Source organism: Trachurus japonicus, chromosome 3 (assembly GCF_045865225.1).
Source record: "Trachurus japonicus isolate A0001 chromosome 3, Traja_1.0".
Classification (NCBI taxonomy): Eukaryota; Metazoa; Chordata; class Actinopteri; order Carangiformes; family Carangidae; genus Trachurus; species Trachurus japonicus.
Window position 1 is genome coordinate 36,006,873 of NC_140909.1, and position 19,247 is coordinate 36,026,119.

Genomic DNA, 19,247 nt, shown 5'->3' on the forward strand with positions numbered 1-19,247 from the left:
TTATGCCATTCTCTCTCCTCATTGGATAAAGGTTGTAGGATACAAGGAAAGTTTTCTCCTCGGCTCAGAGCAGAGCAGAGTGACTGACAGACCCGTGTTTCAGACCAAACACTCTATGTAAGTGATTGCCGTCGGAAGATATAACTATTTAAGACTTATTAACACAAAAATTCCACTTACTTCTGCTTTAAATGTAGTTAGAGTGTCTGCCTCTTTGACCCATGGAGAGAGCTGGTTCCACAGTAAAGGAGCCCGGTAACTGAAGGCTCTACCTCCCAGTCTGTTTTTAGAAAAACTGGGAGTCAGACCTGCATTCTGGTAGGACACATGGACCTCTACCTTTATACTGAAATGGCTCAGGTTCAGGAGGTAGAGCGGGTCGTCCAATGAGGGTTGACGGTTCGAATCCCACTCTGTCACAGTCCCTGTCGTAGTGTACTTGCCTTGTGTGAATGTGCATGAATGTTTGGTGGTGGTCAGAGGGGCCGTTTGGCATGAAATGGCAGCCACGCTTCCATCAGTCTGCCCCAGGGCAGCTGTGGCTACAAACGTGGCTTGGTGTCAATGTGGTATGAATGAATAATGGTTTCTGTGCTTTGGGTGCCATAAAAAGCGCTATATAAATCCAAGCCATTATTATTATTATTATTATGGAATCAGATATGTCAGGCTTTGATACACACAATACTGCACTGTGTTATGTTTTATTTTGTTTTGTTTTTTGTAATTTTTTTGATTTCACAAAAACAAACAATGAACCATACAGCACAGACACAGCCAAACTGCAAAACAAAAATACACTAATTCACATACAGTACATGAATTGCACATTATACAACATACAAAAACTGACATGGGGACTATACTGAGAAAAGGAGAAGAGAGAGGAAATGAAAGTATTCTATGACTTATTGATGAAGGCAAAATATGGTCGCCCTTTCTGCAGCAGGTCAACATCAGGAAGGTAATTCAGGAAAGGTTGCCAGACAGACACTATAAACAAGTCATCATTGCCCTTTAATGAGGCACTGAGATGTTCTATAGCGATATTTTTCCAATATCTGGCTATCAAGGGACGCTGCCAAATACAGTGATAGTATGTCCCTACCTCTTTTTTTTGCACTTCCCACATAAGGGGGAGATCTGGGGATTTATTTTGTTTAGAAGGTGAGGGGTACTCAGTGTTATGTTCATGGGAACTGATGATGAAAAGGAAAAATATTATCAGCTGTGTCCTTCATCTGTAACCTGCACATCCACAGCCACTGCTGAGGGGCTTTCTAGGTGCAGCATTCTTTACAAGGCACAGTACACACATACAATTATGCCTCATGCATACAGCATGAGGCAGCATTGAATGTGTGCATTTGTCAAAAATATTGTAGGCTATTAATCCACAGAGGTACAAGGACAAGAAGACCTGTGTGTTGTTGCAGTTGTAAAGTGTGAACTATAAATAGCCAGTGCATGATATATATATATCACCCTGTACATGCTATGTGATGTATATGTTCAATATTAAATGATTCAGATGCAGAAGCACATGTTTGTTGTATGTTGCTCTCTGTAGAATACAGATGGACACTGTTGTCTCCACTGAGCATCTCTGGATAAGAATAAGTCGTACATTGATGGTGTGAAAGTATATGGTGCCCAGAAATCCATTAGTCCAGTGAACCATGATGTACCAGTAAATGCACTGCAGAGAATGAATACCATGAGGTATGTTATCTGGCCCACCCTCTCCCCCACCCACTGCTCCGATATGTCTCCATCTCTGTTTGTATTCATGTTCTCTCCAGAGGGAGATGAGGAAGGGTTCACAAGTTAAATGTAAATATGGGATTAAATGTGTGTGTGTGTTTTATGCTATCACCTGCATAAAGTAACAACACATCCTCATGAATAGAAAAGGTGATCAGCATCATGTTTTTCTTAAGAATGTATTTGCTGTTGCATAGTAGTGTTACACAAGTTTTCAGGTAAGAGACGGATTGAGGTGTAGTTAAAGGGATAGTTCACCCAAAATTCAAATTTCACTCATTATCTACTCACCCTCATGTCGACTAAGAGCTGTGAGAATTTTCAGAGTCCTCCGTGCCTTCTCTGAGTTACGGGGGGGTCCGCTCAGCAGTATTTGTCCATAATGGTTGTCAATGGATACCAACATTCTTCATCCAAAAAGACACACCAAAAAACATCCAAATACCTCCATACTGCTCGTCTGTAATGTCCCTCTTGTATTGAAGCCCCGACATGAGAAATTGTTCCGCCGGTCATGACACAGGAAGAGCAGTGAACTGAGACACTGGGAGCTTCCGCTACAAACAAGCTTAAAATATAGACTTATTTAATTTTTTTCGGAACAATTTCTCATGTCAGGGCTTCAATACAAGAGGGACATTACAGACGAGCAGTATGGAGGTATTTGGATGTTTTTTGGTGTGTCTTTTTGGACGAAGAAAGTTGGTATCCATTGACAACTATTATATGGACAAATACTGCTGACCCCCCCCGTAACTCAGAGAAGGCACGGAGGACTCTGAAAATTCTCACAGCTCTTAGTTGACATGAGGGTGAGTAGATAATGAGTGAAATTTGAATTTTGGGTGAACTATCCCTTTAAATATTACAGTCATCACAATCTACTTCATCTAACAAGTACACATGTAAGTACAAGTACACATTATCATCCTTGTCCTTATTGTCTCTCTGTTTGTTTCCAGCCGATGAAGAACCTCTATGGGGACGACGTCTCATCACTGTATCCACAAGGTCCCTACTTCAACGATGGCCGCCGGCGGGTGGACTACGTGCTGGCCTACCACATCCAGAAGCCCGCCAGCGTCCGTCGCCGCTCGTCCAGGTTCGGCGACAACACCTTCATCCGACGGCTTCGCCGCAGCCTGAGCATGAGGAGCAGCCGGGCGCCGCTGCAGCCGAAGGAGGACCCGGAGATCGCCGCTCAGGAGCAGCAGACAGATTACCACGAGGACGATAAACGCTTCAGACGGGAGGAGTATGAGGAAAACCTCCTGGAGACAGGGCTGGAGCTAGAGAGGGATGAAGGGGTGAGGAAGGGGCGGGGGCGCGGCTGGATCTAGATTCCATTCCCATATCTTGTTCTCCTGGTCACATATCCTCTGACTTCACTTCGATTGCCTTTTAATTCCAGCTGCTGAGGTGATCAATCAGCAGGTGTCAGTGTGATTATGTCCCAGGATAATGCTGCAGGATGACCAGATCAATGAGCCTCCTCTATTGAGGCAAATAACTAAAAGTCCAGTTGCTTTCGATTTAACCTCCTTTGAGATACTATGACCTGGACAAATGAGAATATGCACATCCTTATCCTCCTCTATTGTTCCTAAGTGGGAACCTTGGGGCCTCTGCAGCTCTGTCCTCCTCTTTTAATACATGAGAGGGGGCGATCACTATAGTCCATTGTGTTGTACTTGTGGACACAGCATGAAGATAGTATAGGTGGTGTGTTTAGAATCACTAAACCCCTGTATTAGAGATCTGATCACTAAGACCACATTTAGAGCTGGTCTTGTCTGGACCAACACTCTCACTGTTTCTCATCAGCAGGTATCATCATCAGGAAACAGATCTTTATAGGTGTAATACACACAGTGCTCTCAGTCGGCTACTTTGCGTTGGATGTTATGTATTCCTGTATCCAGACAGGTCAATGTACTGAGGTGTATGAAGAGAGTCTGACTGTGAAAGAGGTTTTACATAAGTGAAGAGGCTGCAGGAATAATCTGATATGCAGCAAAGTAGTGACTGTTTGTAGTGGTGGTTTAGTTTAGTTTTTGAACTGCCCAGTGTTTCTGCTGTGTGTTCCTTTTGCAAATATCCAACTCTTTTTGTGTTTTGTGTTTCAGGGTAAGATCCCTGGAATCGGCTTCTTGAAGATCCATGCTCCCTGGAACGTCCTGTGTCGAGAAGCTGAGTTCATGAAACTCAAAATGCCAACAAAGAAGGTACTTCTAGGGGCGGTATCTAGCTCAGTTGGTAGAGCAGCTGCCCCATGTGTTAAGACTACCACTGTCCTGCCTCCCCATTTCCTGTCTCTCTCTCTCTCAACTGTGCTTTCCATTGAAAAAAAAAAAAAATATATATATATATATATATATATACAGTGTAGTGGCTATCTTACGTTCTTTTCTTCATTCTTCGTTTCTTATTCTTTTAACCACTCATGAGAAATAACAGGAGACTGTTCTACTCGTTGAGCTGGCCGGGTGCCGACGCAGACGGTAAAACGACTTTGTCGCTCCGCCGTTATTCTCATTTATTCAACACGTTCAACATGTTCTTTACAACAACACTTCACTTCCTGCTTTCTCTACGGAAGCCGCATAAGCCCAAACCGTAACACAGATGGCTCAAAACCCGAAGCACACTCAAAAAAAAACGTATTCCTAGTCGGTATAAATCAGCGCAAATAGCAAAACAATAATAAATGGTGCTTACATACAGTATATACTTAAAAAGAAGAAGAAAGAAGGAAGAAGGTACTGTTCCCTGCAGCATCCAGTGCTCCCTGAGTGGAGAGCAGTGGTTAAACGTGTGAAGATTCCTCTGTTCTTTGCATTCATGTAGTGTTGCGACACCCTGATGGGGCCATTTGTGGTGACATCCTGGTAATGAGGGTTTGATAGAAATCCAATGCGAATGTAGAGTGAATAACCATCAGACACTTGTCAAGTGCCACAGGGAGTGTACCACACCCAACCACAGTCTACTGCACATTGAGCCGCAGAGGTTGTAGGAATGGAATTAACAGCGATGAATTTTGGATTTCCTTTTCCTGCTAGCACTTGCTTCAGTTTGAGGAAATCCTGCAGCATCCACTCTCTGTGCAACAAGGACGCAGCTGCACCTGTGTAGTGCTCGCAGACATCCAAGACCTTTAGTAAAATGCTGCTAGCACCCTGACAGTAGGACGTGTCACTGTGAGTTATTTCCTTCGTGTAGTCTGTGCATCTGCCTCAGCGAGTGTGACAACCTGCTGCGCTCACTCTGCTGTAATCTGTCTGAATGATGGACGACCTCCAGAATTTTCCTTCATTCTTTTCAAACTTGGTCAATAAGTGATTTAACGTGACCCCAGGTCACATGGAGATATTGGATCGTGCAAAACATCAAGTGACTGAAACCAAAACTGCCAACCACATCCCTAGAACCTTGGAGTCCCAGTGAATGGATAATGTGCATTGTTTTGCAACCTCGGTGGTTTGGGTGCAGATCATTCAAAACCAGCTCAAAATGAACCAGTGTGAAGACTCCACCCACCTCTGATCGCCTCCACTCTGTTCAGCTGTTCACATGACATTATAATGGCATTTTAACTCTGACTCTTGATGAAGAACTAACACTGATCTCAGTGACCAATTTGCTTAACTCCCTGTTTAGGTGTATGATGTGAAACAAGGCAGCAATGTGGTGGAGAAGATCCGACTGTTCATTCACAAAGTCACAGCTCCGCTCCATCCGAAGGTGGACGCCAACCGACAAGACAGCATCAAATCCCTCTCCCATCCGTTCTCCAGGGAGAAGCAGCATCTGTGAGAGAACCTTTTAAATTCATATGATCACCTGGTGACATCTCTGTTTTCCGTCATTACCATAAGAATGAAGGTCTCTCTGAGCAGCAGACTTAGTTTTATAAGCTGTTGACTGTGGAGAAGCTTCACGCCACCATCATTACCTGCTCAGCACCAGAAAAGAATGAGATACCAACAAGCTGGTGATCATAGTGGAGCATGTAGCACCCTCAGGAGTTGGTGGAGACCAAACACAGAGCTACAGTAAAAAAGAAGGGACACTGGACTGAGGTTCAATGACAATACATCATCATCTGATCTGTAACAAATGGATGTAGAAATAGGCAAATGTTAGCCAACAGACCAGGGGCCGTATTTATCAAGCTTCTTGGAATTATTCCTAAGAACACTGCGAAGAGTTGACTTATGAGTAAAAAAAATCTTCGCTGAAAGCTGCACTTGAAAGTTAGTTATCAAGCATCTTACTCACACTTTTAGCGAAGTGTGGAACTGAAGTGTCAGTCTCAGAGCTGAGTTATGACAGTACCATGTTCCATAAACGGAATTTTGGATGACGCCACTTTCATAAGTCCATAGGAATGACCAATCCCTGAAGGGAATCCTTATCGAAGAATATAAAAATGTCCTAGAAATATCTCAGTGAACAGTTCAATGGCCAATGGGAGTGTAAATTCAACCATATTTTGACAAAAACCTACAAAATAATACAAAATATATACATTGGGAATGAATCAAAAATAAATATCTCCCAATCTTTCCAACTCATTATTTCAGCGTTACATTGTTGCATTTTTCCAGTGGCGACAAATCAAAGCATTATGATGACCTTTAATTCTGCCTGAAAGCTCTGCTGCATGAGGTTATTGGTGAGATGACGTCCCTTATTAAATCCGTGACAAGGATGAGACCCACTCTGTTTGATCAGCTGCTCATCATCAAACAAAGCCAGAACATCTTTACGCTCCCGGAAGTCTCTCTTGCCTCAGTGCCATCTCCTACTGGCAACTCCTAACCACTTACTGTAGGACACCTCTGGAGGTCTCTTTAATATCTGTGGCAGGAGGAGTGATTCTTAGACTTGAGAAAGTCTTGAGAATTGCTTTTATTCATTAGTTTGACAGTAGGACTAAATTTCTCAAATCCTCAGCACTTGAAACTAAAATGGCACTCTAAGACGCTTGATAAAAAACAGCCCCAGGTCATAATAACAACTTTCATTAGAGATGAAAGAGAAATAATATCTCTCCAGGCATGTTCAGAGTCAAATAGCTTGAGAAGGGGCAGACATCATCCCAGTGATGATCAGAGAAAACAGCAGGTGCTATGTCACAACAAATACAACAAGCCCACAATGATTTAATGTTATGTAAGATGTCCTCAAACATGTTTTAATAATAATCACACGTTTTATTTGTAAGCGCTTTTACTGGTGCTCAAAGACATGTTATAAAACATCTTAAAGTCCAAATAAAATAAATGAAACTCTAAAGCAGCATTAAAAACAGTAGGCCTACTAGACACACATAGATAAACATTAAAAGTTGATTTAAAAAGGTTGATTTTGAGCAGGGATTTGAAGGTTGGGAGGTGTGTGCATTGCAATCTCTGATGGATGTGGGGAGTGTCAGTTCCAGAGGGAAGGGGCGATGGAAAAGGCTCTCTCCCCCCAGGTTCGGTGCTATACTAAAGTTATTTCTGTTTAATCTGTTTAATGGGCAAGTTACAAATCCAGAGAAAGTGAAATCCAACTCACAGCGTCAGACTTGGGATTTCATGTGAGCAACCACAGAGGTGTAAATGAGACGGGAATGTGGCCAACAACTCGCTGTCTGGGCAGAGCGGGACAGAGCAGGAGAGTTCAAGCTGAAGCTCTCATTCTTCAACTTTCTGTTTCCGCTAAAACAAGCACAGGGAAACAGATTAGACTGTTTTATTTAATCAATAATGTATTGAAGGATTTTGAAAGTAAAGAATAAATACAAATGAATAATTAGGAGTGATGAACTGAATGAGCTACAGACACAATTGTCTTCACTGTTGCTTCCTGTTCAGTCCCAACAAGTGGAACAATTTTCAAAGGCAGTCTGAGCATGAACAGCAGCCTCCGTCAGGATGTATAGAGGAGAGAGTGGGCAGTGGGCAGCTATATTTACAGCTCTGACTAACAGCTAGCAGGAAGTCTTCCTCCACATCTTTTCATCACTGAATCTTCTTCATCAGTTTCTACAACACCCAGGACTATTCCCTGAGATTAAGGCTAGTTCTGGATTTTACACTTAGGTAGCCTACATCTGTCTTCAGAACAGAAGACATGTATTTTAATGCTGCTACATTTAGAGAAGATTCATCAGTACAAAGACTAAACTGAACGTTAAGGTTCTCTTCATTATCGGTGAAGGAAAACTCCTTCAGAACAAGAAGCACCAGCAGCTAAATGAGTGCTAGCTGACTGATGCACACTGTCTCATTTGGATGCAGCGTTTTCACACCTTTAGTCCAAAAGTAGTTTTAACAACTCATGAATACACAACTTGCCAATTTTATGTCAAGTTGTGGTAAAAAAGAGAATGTAAAGTAACAGATGGTTAGTCGTAGACATGTAGCTGGAGTGTTAGCCAGAAGCTAGCTGCTGATTTCTAGTGTTAAATTCAACATGAGCCAGAACACTGTTAACAAAAATGTTATTTAACCTTGTGTTGTAATGCTGTTAATCGTGCACACACATCAACAAAATAATCATTTGATATGAACATATCTGATAGACATCAGGCTTTGGCAATATGAAAAAAGGTAGGTAGCATCCAACACCTCCTCCTGATAAACAATATAGCCTACAATATAATATCACATCTGGAGCAATAAATTGTGATTATATAGGCTAATTGTATTTTTTTGACAATATGACAAATATTGCACATTATTGGAAATTATTTTCTGTACATTATACATGATATAATGTATAGTTATATTGCTGTTTATTGGGCAAGACACTGAATCTATGGTTTGTGTGTAACTGGTGAATATAGTAAAAAGTCAATAAGACCATGTAAGTGTGGTCCATTTACAATCCACTATGCAGACAGGACATAATGCCAGTAAATTATGAGCATAATTAGCCGAGGACAGGGTTGACCAACTGAGCCAATAAGCTCCTCCACCTCCCATGATCAGTTAAATTGCAGACTTCACCCACAGTTCCGCAACTGCATTTCTTGTTGATTCTGGATGAACGCTGTTGTTGTTCAACATCTCCAACACTGCTTTAAGACCACCTTTGAAGTAGGTGATAGATTTATGAATGTTTTATTGTTGTTAACATTTTATTAATAATTTATAATCTATCTATTAGAACATATTAGATTTAAAGGGTATGTGACCTGCTGTCTGCCAAATAGTGGGCCTGCATGTGTCTGCAATGTTCACCCTCAGATCTCTAGTATTTATCCCTCAGCTGATTTGGCTAACGCGCTAGTAGGACTAGTGAGTAGTAACAACGTGAGTTTGCCAAATAGTGAGAGTACTTATACTTATAATGTATTGATTACTCTCAGGATAGAAGGACCATTTCACCCAGTAAAAAGTGTTTCTGAACATGATCACCAACCCATCTTGTCTGGTGTAACAGTGTGCTGCTGAACTCTTCTGTCGCTAAAACCAGACGTGTTGTGCTTTTTGTTGCCAGGTTTGATCTGTCAGACAGGGATAAGTTCTTTGACAGCAAGACCAGGAGCTCCATAGTGAGTATTGCTTCACTACAATGTTTCCTGATGTTTACTTTTTTGAAGAACACTTTACCTCTTTGTGATCTACAGTATTAGAGAAAACAACTCATTTTCTGCATCATACATGTGCTGCTGCAGTGACACACACACACACACACACACACACATGCTTGTTCATTGACTGGGTAATGTGATTGATGTCTCATTACTGGATGGAGCTCCTCAATCACAGCAGTCATTGGCTTCCAGCTGAACCCAATCTCATCGGCCCTCTGTGGAGGGTTGTGTGTTTTACACTGAGCTGACAGGCAGGCTCCCTGTAGACACACACTCTAAACATAATTTCACTTATGCCATTCTACAGGTATACAATCTGTCATACAAAACTCATCCTCTTCTTTTCATCTACTGTACATCCTCCAGTTTTTAAACTGAAATCCTGAGAATGTAATGTTTTTGACATCAGGTCTATGAGGTACTGAAGAGGACAAGATGCACCAGAGCCAAATACTCCATGGGTAAGACCTATATGCAGATATGAATATATACTTTTTATTTTAATGACTTTGAAGTACAACAATAATGTACAATATGGTGAAAATCGAGGACATGTAGGCTAAATGACAACAAAAATAAAAAGCAGTTAAAAAGACATGATATAAATTGAAAGAATAACATGTGTATGTCATGTCTTATGATACAATGTGTGTGCTTTGTTGTACTTTTCATGGTGTATATGTGATGTACTGTAGTCATGTATCTGCTATATACTGTATCTGTCTTTTGGGAGACGGTTATTTAAAAAAAAGTATAGAGGACATTAAAGCAGATATCATCGGCACAGCCGTTTCGGCTAATGCTGTGTTCAAGGCAGGCTTTTGAAACCGTAAGTTACAGCTTCAAGTCACAACTACGACTTGGTAGCGTTCCAGGTAACCCGTAGCTCGTGTTTTTACCGTCCTGTTGTCTGTGAAAGTTCCCTATAACGGCCACTCGTAACTTCCGACCCGTGAACTCGTACCAGATCGAACTGGTATGACCTCACAGGAAGGAAAAACACAAAGGACGAGTTTCCTTGAACGCACCATGAGTTAGCAGCCCCCGCCCTTGTCAGGCATCAATTGGTCCTCGTGCTACGTCACCACATTCACGCGCATCCCTTGGCTGCACACACAGCCCTTCATGCCGTTCTCTCCCCTCATTGGATAACACTTGTATCCCACAAGGAAAATTTTCTCCTCGGGTTACAGCAGAGCAGAGTGACGGAGAGACTCGTGTTTAGGCTGAAATACTTCATGTAAGTGATTGCTGACGGAAAATAGGACTATTTAGGACTTATATTAACAAAAACATTCCACTGATATCTGCTTTAATGGTATAAAATATACTTGTAGGGAGAATGTACAATAGAAAACATAAGTAATAAAAAATTGATATTATAATATTATAATTAGATAAACACAATTATATTGTGTAACATTTAAGATTTATTTTGTAGTAATCAGAATTGATTGGTTCAGTCAGACTCTAACACACTGGACCAGTCAATGTGCAGTTAATCTGTGGCGTAATTGCTCGCCCAGAGGAAAGCTGGGGGTGTGTGGTTATCTATCTGTATCATTCATCAACATATATGCAAAACTAAGGATTGGATTTTATACTGAAATGGGCAGAGCCTGGATTTAGTGACAGTCAAGTGTGTTTGTGTTAATGTGTGTGCGTCCCTGTCTTCCCCTGGTGTATAATCCCTCTGGATGTGTCTTGGATGTGTCTCCTTACAGGGATCACCAGTCTGCTAGCCAATGGTATCTACACATCTGCTTATCCTCTACATGATGTGAGTATCAGCGCTTCCTCCTCTCTCAGAAGGCCTGAGAACATCTGATTATCCACTGTTTATGTCCACAGAGAACCTTTTAGCCTGAAAATCAAAAAAGCATTTACAGCTCATTCTCAAGAATTTATGTCTAACAATCGGTGACTAGAATGACACACTCACTGTTAAATTAAAAGCATCACTCATACTCAATGAGCAAAATATATTTACTTAAAATGAGACTGTGTGTGTTGCAGGGAGACATCGAGGAAGCAAATGCAGGACCTAATGACAGGAAGGTAAGTAGAGCCGATCCCCTCATCAATAAATTGAATCACCAACACTATTCCATTTACAGTGTTTCATTAATCAGGCCAAAGAAAATGCAGAGTCTTTGATGACAATAAAAAGACAATAAGATTTTCAAAGTAATTACATTTTCATTGAGAACATTTTTCCTTTTGATTAAATCCATAGACCATAGACTTATTGTAGCAGGAGATGCAACTCCAGATTTTACATCTGACAAAAATATAAATGAAAAACAAAGACTGAGCTGTGATTTTACCTGAATGCTAATGGATACAGTTGGAACATGCATAGGAAGTTCCTACAATGGAAATGCACCTTTAGGGTTGTTGGTATAAACTCTTGTTACCTTGTTGCTTTCTTTCTCTCTGTGTTCCGTGTATTACATCCTTGTGTTCCTCTTCCTCCTTTAGTAATAATGATACATATTATAAAAGTAGTTGATCTGCTCTAATGGAGGGGAGGCTCAGTGTGTTGGAAGCACTCTGCCTCTTCCTTGCAGTTCCCGAGCAGCTTGGGGAACCAGCCGACACTGTTGCCATCCAGGCAAAAATCAGAAAATATATTTTACAACATTATTATACTTCCCTCACATCACGATAAAAAATATTACATATAGCCTATCCTGTTGGTCTAGTGGAAATTAATGGAAGATATTCATTAATTAATTACAATGATTTCATCTCAGTGGGAAACCTCTCCAAAGTTGAGAACTAGCTTGATAATTTACAATGTGACAACACTGAGTTATTTATTTACTTTTTATTGTACTTAATCCTATTTTGAAATTTAAGTCAGTTGTGTTTTCATGCTTTTTTAAAATTATTTGTTCACTTTTTACATTTTGACCAATAGGGAATTTAATTTATGTATTATATAAATGATCTATTATTACTGGATTCAGTAATGACCCAGGATAGATCCCCATGGTAACCCGGGAAGTACAGGGCTATCAATTAAAAAGAATTAAAAATATATATATATGTTTGTGAAATATTTAATTTAGGGTGTCTTCTATGAGTGACTGTAAAACACCTCCCTTATATCATTCTGGATTGTTTAAAGATTTTGCATCTCTGAGCCTCCAACCTATTTTGAGAATGAAATTATCTCGACAACTGGAGAGAAACAAGAGCTCATGCTGAGTCTGAAGCAATCTCCTACCCTGCAAACACGCTTCATAATTACACTGCAGGCTGTGTGTCACTAAGACAACGGCCACAGAAATGCTTTAGCCTGGTGTTTATATACAAATTAAACAATCACACCCATACACACACACACACACACACATACAATGCCCATTTGTCACCTGCAGCTTGCTGCTGTTGCTGTGAATGCATCGTGTTATTGTGTGATTAAGGTGAAAGTGTTGCACCATCTCCGAGTGATTTATGAGCTCTTTGTTGTTTCAGCAGAGCTTGTACACAGAGCAGCGGTTTGATGATGACTGATCATACAGCACTGATGTAATGATAAATTATGTTTGACCACAAATCGATTAAATTTGATACATCATCGATAATTAAGAATGCATTCCTACATATTATATTCTCCTCAAAAAAGATATTGAACATGTACTGTAGCTCCTGTTCACTCATTCAGGGGTTGTTTCACTAGAGCAGCTGGTCTCTGGAGCCCACCTGGAGGATGAACCATTGTTCATGAACACAATCCTCATGTGGCTCCAACATCTCCCATAGTTCAGCTTGGCTATGCTCTTTTTAATGGAAAGAAATGTTCAGAGAAATGTAGCTGAACGGTTGGCTGTAGATGCTCAATCAGCATTTATTTTCATTTTATCTATTCTTTGGGTTTATCCAAGCTACAGTTAAAGTCTGCCTTTGTGAAAGCCCTGGCGACTGTGAGTCTCCTAACATTCAGATCATTTTCATGCTTATCAAACTGTTCACCCGTACGATGAACATGAAAATAAAATGACTCAGGTAACAGTGAATTCAGTATATTGTATGTTTGCACTGAACTGCATCAACACTCAGCCATGAGGCTCTGCTGGCATCTGTAGCTCAGCACTAGAATTAAAATGAATAATGAATGAATAGAAGGAACACTTGAGTTTCTATACAGACTATACATCGTGTGTGAGTGAATTCACCAAGACAACAGAAGTGAATGCAGATACAGGCTGTGTCTTACATATGATGGACTCCTGCCTCTCTTCACAGCTTCTGTACGAGGAATGGGCCAGCTACAGTGTCTTTTATAAATACCAGCCCATTGGACTGATCAGGTCAGTGCCGTTATCATGCCTGGGACACAGCTTCATGTCCTCTACACTGCACACACCATAGTCAAGATGTAACAATACAACATGATAGAATCATAAGAGCAGCATTTATCTAATAATTAAATCATTTCATCTGCAGCAGAATGCAGGTTTGTGTCAGTGGCAGTAATGGTTTATGGGTAAATTATCTCCAACAACTAGAAACAGCAGGAAAAAACTGGCCTTAATATATGATCTAATCATATAGACCATGATCTCATTAAGTTAAGGGTGACACTTTATGACTAGTAGTTTGTCCTCCCACAGGAAATACTTTGGAGAGAAAGTGGGTCTGTACTTTGCCTGGCTAGGAGTCTACACACAGATGTTGATCCCTGCAGCCATCGTTGGAGTCATCGTGTTCCTCTACGGCTGCGCCACTGTTGATGACAACATACCGAGGTACACACACACACACACACACACACACACACACACACACACACACACACACACACAGAGAAGCTCAAAAACTCAGACCAGGATCAGAAACTAGCAGACATTCACAGCAGTTAGCACAGTTAAAGGGATAGTTCAACATTTTGGCAAATTGGCCCATTGCCATAATCGCTATAGTCATAACAGTGGGTTCGTTAATTGTCGGTGCAAGCTATTTTTAGAACGGCGGAGCAGAGCCGCGAGCTGCTCAGAGCTACGCTACGGAGGCTAATGGGATTTCTTGGTTTCCCTCATCAAACTCATCAAATACACAATCCAACAACTCCAAAACTCTCTGGTGGACAAGTTGTGACCTGCACATTCACCACGCTGTGAGATAATAATGGGACGTTATGAGACGGAGTCGTTTTCAAGGTAAATTCATGCAAAACTGCTGATGCGCGTTGCCTTCAGGGACAGTTTTTCATCAAGCAGTCTCTGCATTTACCTCGAAAACAACTCTGTCTGGTAACGTTCTGTTATTATCTCATAGCGTGGTGAATGTGCAGGTCACAACTTGTCCACCAGAGCGTTTTGGAGTTTTTGGATTGTGTATTTGATGAGTTTGATGAGGGAAATCAAGAAATCCCATTAGCCTCCGTAGCGTAGCTCTGAGCAGCTCGCTGCTCTGCTCCGCCGTTCTAAAAATAGCTTGCACCGACAATTAAAGGTAATGAACCTACTGCTATATGACTATAGGGATTATGGCAATGGGCCAAATTGCCAAAATGTTGAACTATCCCTTTAACATCTCTTATGTGTTTATGTTGTTTGTTAGCACAGATGTGCTTTGCCGCTCTATACTGTACTGACAAGGTTTCAGGTTTCACAGGATTGGTTAATTTGGTTTGTGATGTATGAACCTCTGACTGTCTGAATCTGTGTTTTTGTTGTTGGCTCACTCACACTCGGTCATAATGTTGACTGATTATTATTCTCACCATGTTAATGAGATAAAACTGCATTGTCATTTCAATGAAGATGATCCACCTTGGTGGTCCAGTCAGAGCTCAGAAATGCAGTTGACTAAGCTGAAGAGGGAACTGGTCCAAACTTCCTCTTGAGCATTGAGCAGCTCTGATCATCAGTGTTTCAGGTTAATGAAGCCAGAGGATGGTTAAGCAGTTATTAAATCCAAGGTTCACTGTGATTTAATGACTGTCTAATGACCATGTTTAATAAAGACACAGCATTATAATGGGTTGTTTTATTAGCTCAGGGATACTGTGTTTATTTATACAACTTAATGAAGATCAGTTCAGATCTTATGAACAAAGAACACCAGGTTACTCAGATGTTCACTGACATTTTCTGACCCCAGCATGTTGTAGATATCCAGATGTGAACCTGAGGTACAGCTCCAAGATAACACTGATATTTTTTAACAGTGTGATTTACAAACAGGTTCTCAAACCTATATAAGATAAATAAGATTATAAAAAACACTGAGTAAAAGCTGAGACACTTTTCAATACAAGGTTCTGTGAACACTGTTTTTTTTTTTTTTGGCAACAGGGAGTACTGGGGAAAACTTAAATTATTTTTATATTCCTATCTTCTCAGTAGCTTTGGCTTTTTGGTTTGTCTCAATAATCAGACAGATCTGTTATTTTAATAATTCAGGGTTTACCTATCCCTATAACCTGCTCCTAGGATGAGCAGCATGTGTAAACTTGGAAGCGGAGACTGGGACTTATTGAGATAGAGATGTCTGTAGTGTGGAATCTTCAATGCAAACATCAGGCTTAGACCACACCCTGTAAATGACTCCACCTCTTCCCATAATCACATAGCTTTAGGTTTATTGCCACACCAAACCATTACAGATTATACATGCACAGAACATGTTTGTGGAGGTTTGGAATTATGATGATACAGTATATTCAGCAGTGTAATAGATTTTTTTCCCCCCCGAAAACTGGTTACACTACGGTTACTTTCCTTTTAACATCTGTGAGAGTATGAGCTTGTAATGTGCCGTGTTAAACATCCATGGGCAGGACTTCCCTGTGGAAAGATGTCATGTCAGCATTGTGGGTCAGCAGTCATTTATACATCAGCTATTTAATTTACTGCATCAGCAGCTTTTCCACAAAATATTACAGTCAAATGAATGTTGATGTTCATGTAGGCTACTGGGATTTATCCAAATGATGACCAGACAGAGTACATTGGACCATTTTATATTGCTGTGAGAGTAATATTTTAAATATCTAAAATTAAAGAGAACTGCTGTAAATAAATAAAAATATGATATATGAACATGTTCTTGCATGTAACCCTGAACTTACAGTAACTCAGCGCCTATGAATTCCTCATGTCTTCCTCCACCTCTGTGTTGTCAGTATGGAGATCTGTGATGCCAGGAACAACATCACCATGTGTCCACTGTGTGACCGCGCCTGCAGCTACTGGAAGCTGGTGACTGCGTGCGGCACAGCCCGAGCCAGCCACCTGTTCGACAACCCGGCCACTGTTTTCTTCTCCATCTTCATGGCCCTGTGGGGTGAGGGCTCTCTCACACTGATACACACACAACAGAAACTAAAGGCTGCAGTAGAGACCACTAGACGAGCAGACAATACAAGACAGACTATGGATAGATAGAAAGAGGTACATAGATAGCGATCGGGAGGGGTAGAAAGAAAGAAAGCAAGAAGTAAAATGATGCAGAGGGTAGAAAGAAAGAAATAAAGAAAGAGAGAGAAAGAAAGAAGTAATACGTAAGACAGAGAGACGGGGTAGATAGAGAGAAATACAGAAAAGAGAAAGAAAGAAGTAAAAAGACAGAGATAGAAAGAAAAACAGAGAGAGAGGGGGTAGAAAGAAAGAAAGAAAGAAAGAAAGAAAGAAAGAAAGAAAGAAAGAAAGAAAGAAAGAAAAAGACAGAGAGAGGGGTAGATAGGAAGAAAGAAAGAAATAAGTAAAGCAAAAGACTGAGAGGGGGTAGAAAGAAAGAAAAAAGACAGACGGGGTAGATAGAAAAAAAGAAAGAAAGAAATACAGAAATACAGAAAGAAATACAGAAATACAGAAAGAAATACAGAAAGAAATACAGAAAGAAAGAAATACAGAAAGAAAGAAATACAGAAAGAAAGAAAGAAAGAAAGAAAGAAAGAAAGAAAGAAAGAAAGAAAGAAAGAAAGAAAGAAAAAGACAGAGAGAAGGGGTAGATAGAAAGAAACAAAGAGAGAAAGGAGACAGACAGACAGACAGACAGACAGACAGACAGACAGACAGACAGACAGACAGACAGACAGACAGACAGACAGACAGACAGACAGACAGACAGACAGACAGACAGACAGACAGACAGATAGAACAGACAGACAGACAGACAGACAGATAGAGCAGACAATACTGTGGCTGTGGATCTGATCCAGTTCATAGAACCATTTAAACCCTACAGGTCTACAGAAAAATATGGACAGTAATCAGCAGTAAGAGTCCACAAAGGTAACTGGCGAGTAAACACAGCCGCGGGCTTCCTCTAATGTCCTGCCAGGACTCTCTGCCATCTGTCAGCAGCAGCAGGACTTCACGTCAGGGAAGTGTTATGTGTTTAGCTGAAGCTCGTGTCTGACAGAGACCGCCATCTGGATTTACCTACAGGGGCCTGATGATGGAGAATACCATAAGACTGTGTGAAGGCATTCTCACTGAGAAAATATATCACTGTTTTTTTTTTATTTACAAAAACAACCTGTGTATGCGAACAGATGAAAATAGTTCATCACATGCTGCTGGTTGTTAACAAAGACCCTGTGAGTCCTGTGTGTGTGTCACCATCTGGTCACAATAGTGTCCCATACAAGAAATAACCCTTAAATAGACATTTGCTACTTTTATATGTGCAGACCTGTATGATTCCATCTTATACTCTAGATGAATGAATGAATGAATGAATTTATTTATTTCGGTATATATCAAGCTTATATAACCGAAAGGGTGTAGGTTGAAGCCAAAGCTTATATACCCCTACCCCTTTTACCTTAAAAAAATTTTAAAAAATAAAATAATAATAATTATACGCATTAATACAAAAGGATCAGATCACAGACATTTGAAATTAATCAGTACACTTAAATTTCTGATCACAACAAAATAAAGAATTGTACACAGCGCATAACCCAAAATAGTACAAAATCATTGAACTTAATTTTCCATACTGTAACGAGAAATTATGTTGTTCTTATAAAGTCTTTTAAAGCTGACTAGAGTACAGCATAATTTAATATTTTCATACATACGTATATCCTGTATGTCTAGAAATACTGACAAGTTTAGTAGTTGAAGTGTAGGCATGTGGTAAGAGTGTGTTTGTTGTGTCTGTGTGCCTGTAGCTGTTCTCTTCATGGAGCACTGGAAGAGACGACAGATGAGACTCAACTACATCTGGGACCTGACAGGCTTCGGGGAGGAGGAGGAGGTGAGACACTGTCACAGATCAGATCACTGTTTCACAAACATCCTGAAAGATGCTCAGTCACAGGTGTATGACCCACAACAGCAGAGCACTGTGGGAAATAATAAGTCGTTTTACCAAAACCAATCAGTTACATGTGATTGGCAGATCTGAATATGGGTACTTTTTGTTTAGTGTTGTCAAAATTAACATGCTAATTCTTGCAATTATTATTAAATGTTAAATGCTTAAATGCAGCAGTGTTGTGTTGAGCTCTGCTGCTCTGGGAGTCCAGGAGGATTGCATGTTCTCATCAGTGACTAAATGACAACACTGGATTGTTGCCGTGCTCACACAGTGAGCCAGTAAAATCATTAGCAATTCATTGATAGAAAGAGTGTGTGAAATTTTAGAGCTGATATGTGCAGCGATGTGCAGCTACTGAATGAATGGAGGGAAAACACTGTGTTGTCTGTAGTATACTTCATTCAGGATCCAGTTTCACACATGACTCAAATTTATATCTGGAACCCCCCCCCCCAATCAAAATCAGTCATTGAATCAAAGAGTCCTCTATTCTGTCCTTGTTCTTTTTTCATATTTTTTTATCAATATCATTGGTATTACTGTAGATAAGAAATACAATCTGATCAGCTGAAAACTGTGATTCGCAGTGTCTGAATTGATATGTTTC

At 40.4% G+C, this 19,247-nt stretch overlaps 1 protein-coding gene across 2 annotated transcripts in view; it reads left to right on the forward strand.

Annotated features, from left to right (window-relative positions):
* The window catches only part of ano1a (anoctamin 1, calcium activated chloride channel a), a 57,571-nt gene that overhangs the window by 18,226 nt on the left and 20,098 nt on the right, over nt 1-19,247 (forward strand). For both annotated transcript variants that reach the window (XM_085771783.1, XM_085771775.1), the window contains exons 3-13: nt 2,727-3,071; nt 3,891-3,989; nt 5,425-5,576; nt 9,259-9,313; nt 9,765-9,816; nt 11,080-11,135; nt 11,372-11,413; nt 13,610-13,674; nt 13,978-14,112; nt 16,494-16,654; nt 18,492-18,577. In XM_085771783.1, the coding sequence (XP_085627909.1) occupies nt 2,727-3,071; nt 3,891-3,989; nt 5,425-5,576; nt 9,259-9,313; nt 9,765-9,816; nt 11,080-11,135; nt 11,372-11,413; nt 13,610-13,674; nt 13,978-14,112; nt 16,494-16,654; nt 18,492-18,577 (1,248 nt within the window). The remainder of the gene's footprint in view (nt 1-2,726; nt 3,072-3,890; nt 3,990-5,424; nt 5,577-9,258; nt 9,314-9,764; nt 9,817-11,079; nt 11,136-11,371; nt 11,414-13,609; nt 13,675-13,977; nt 14,113-16,493; nt 16,655-18,491; nt 18,578-19,247) is intronic.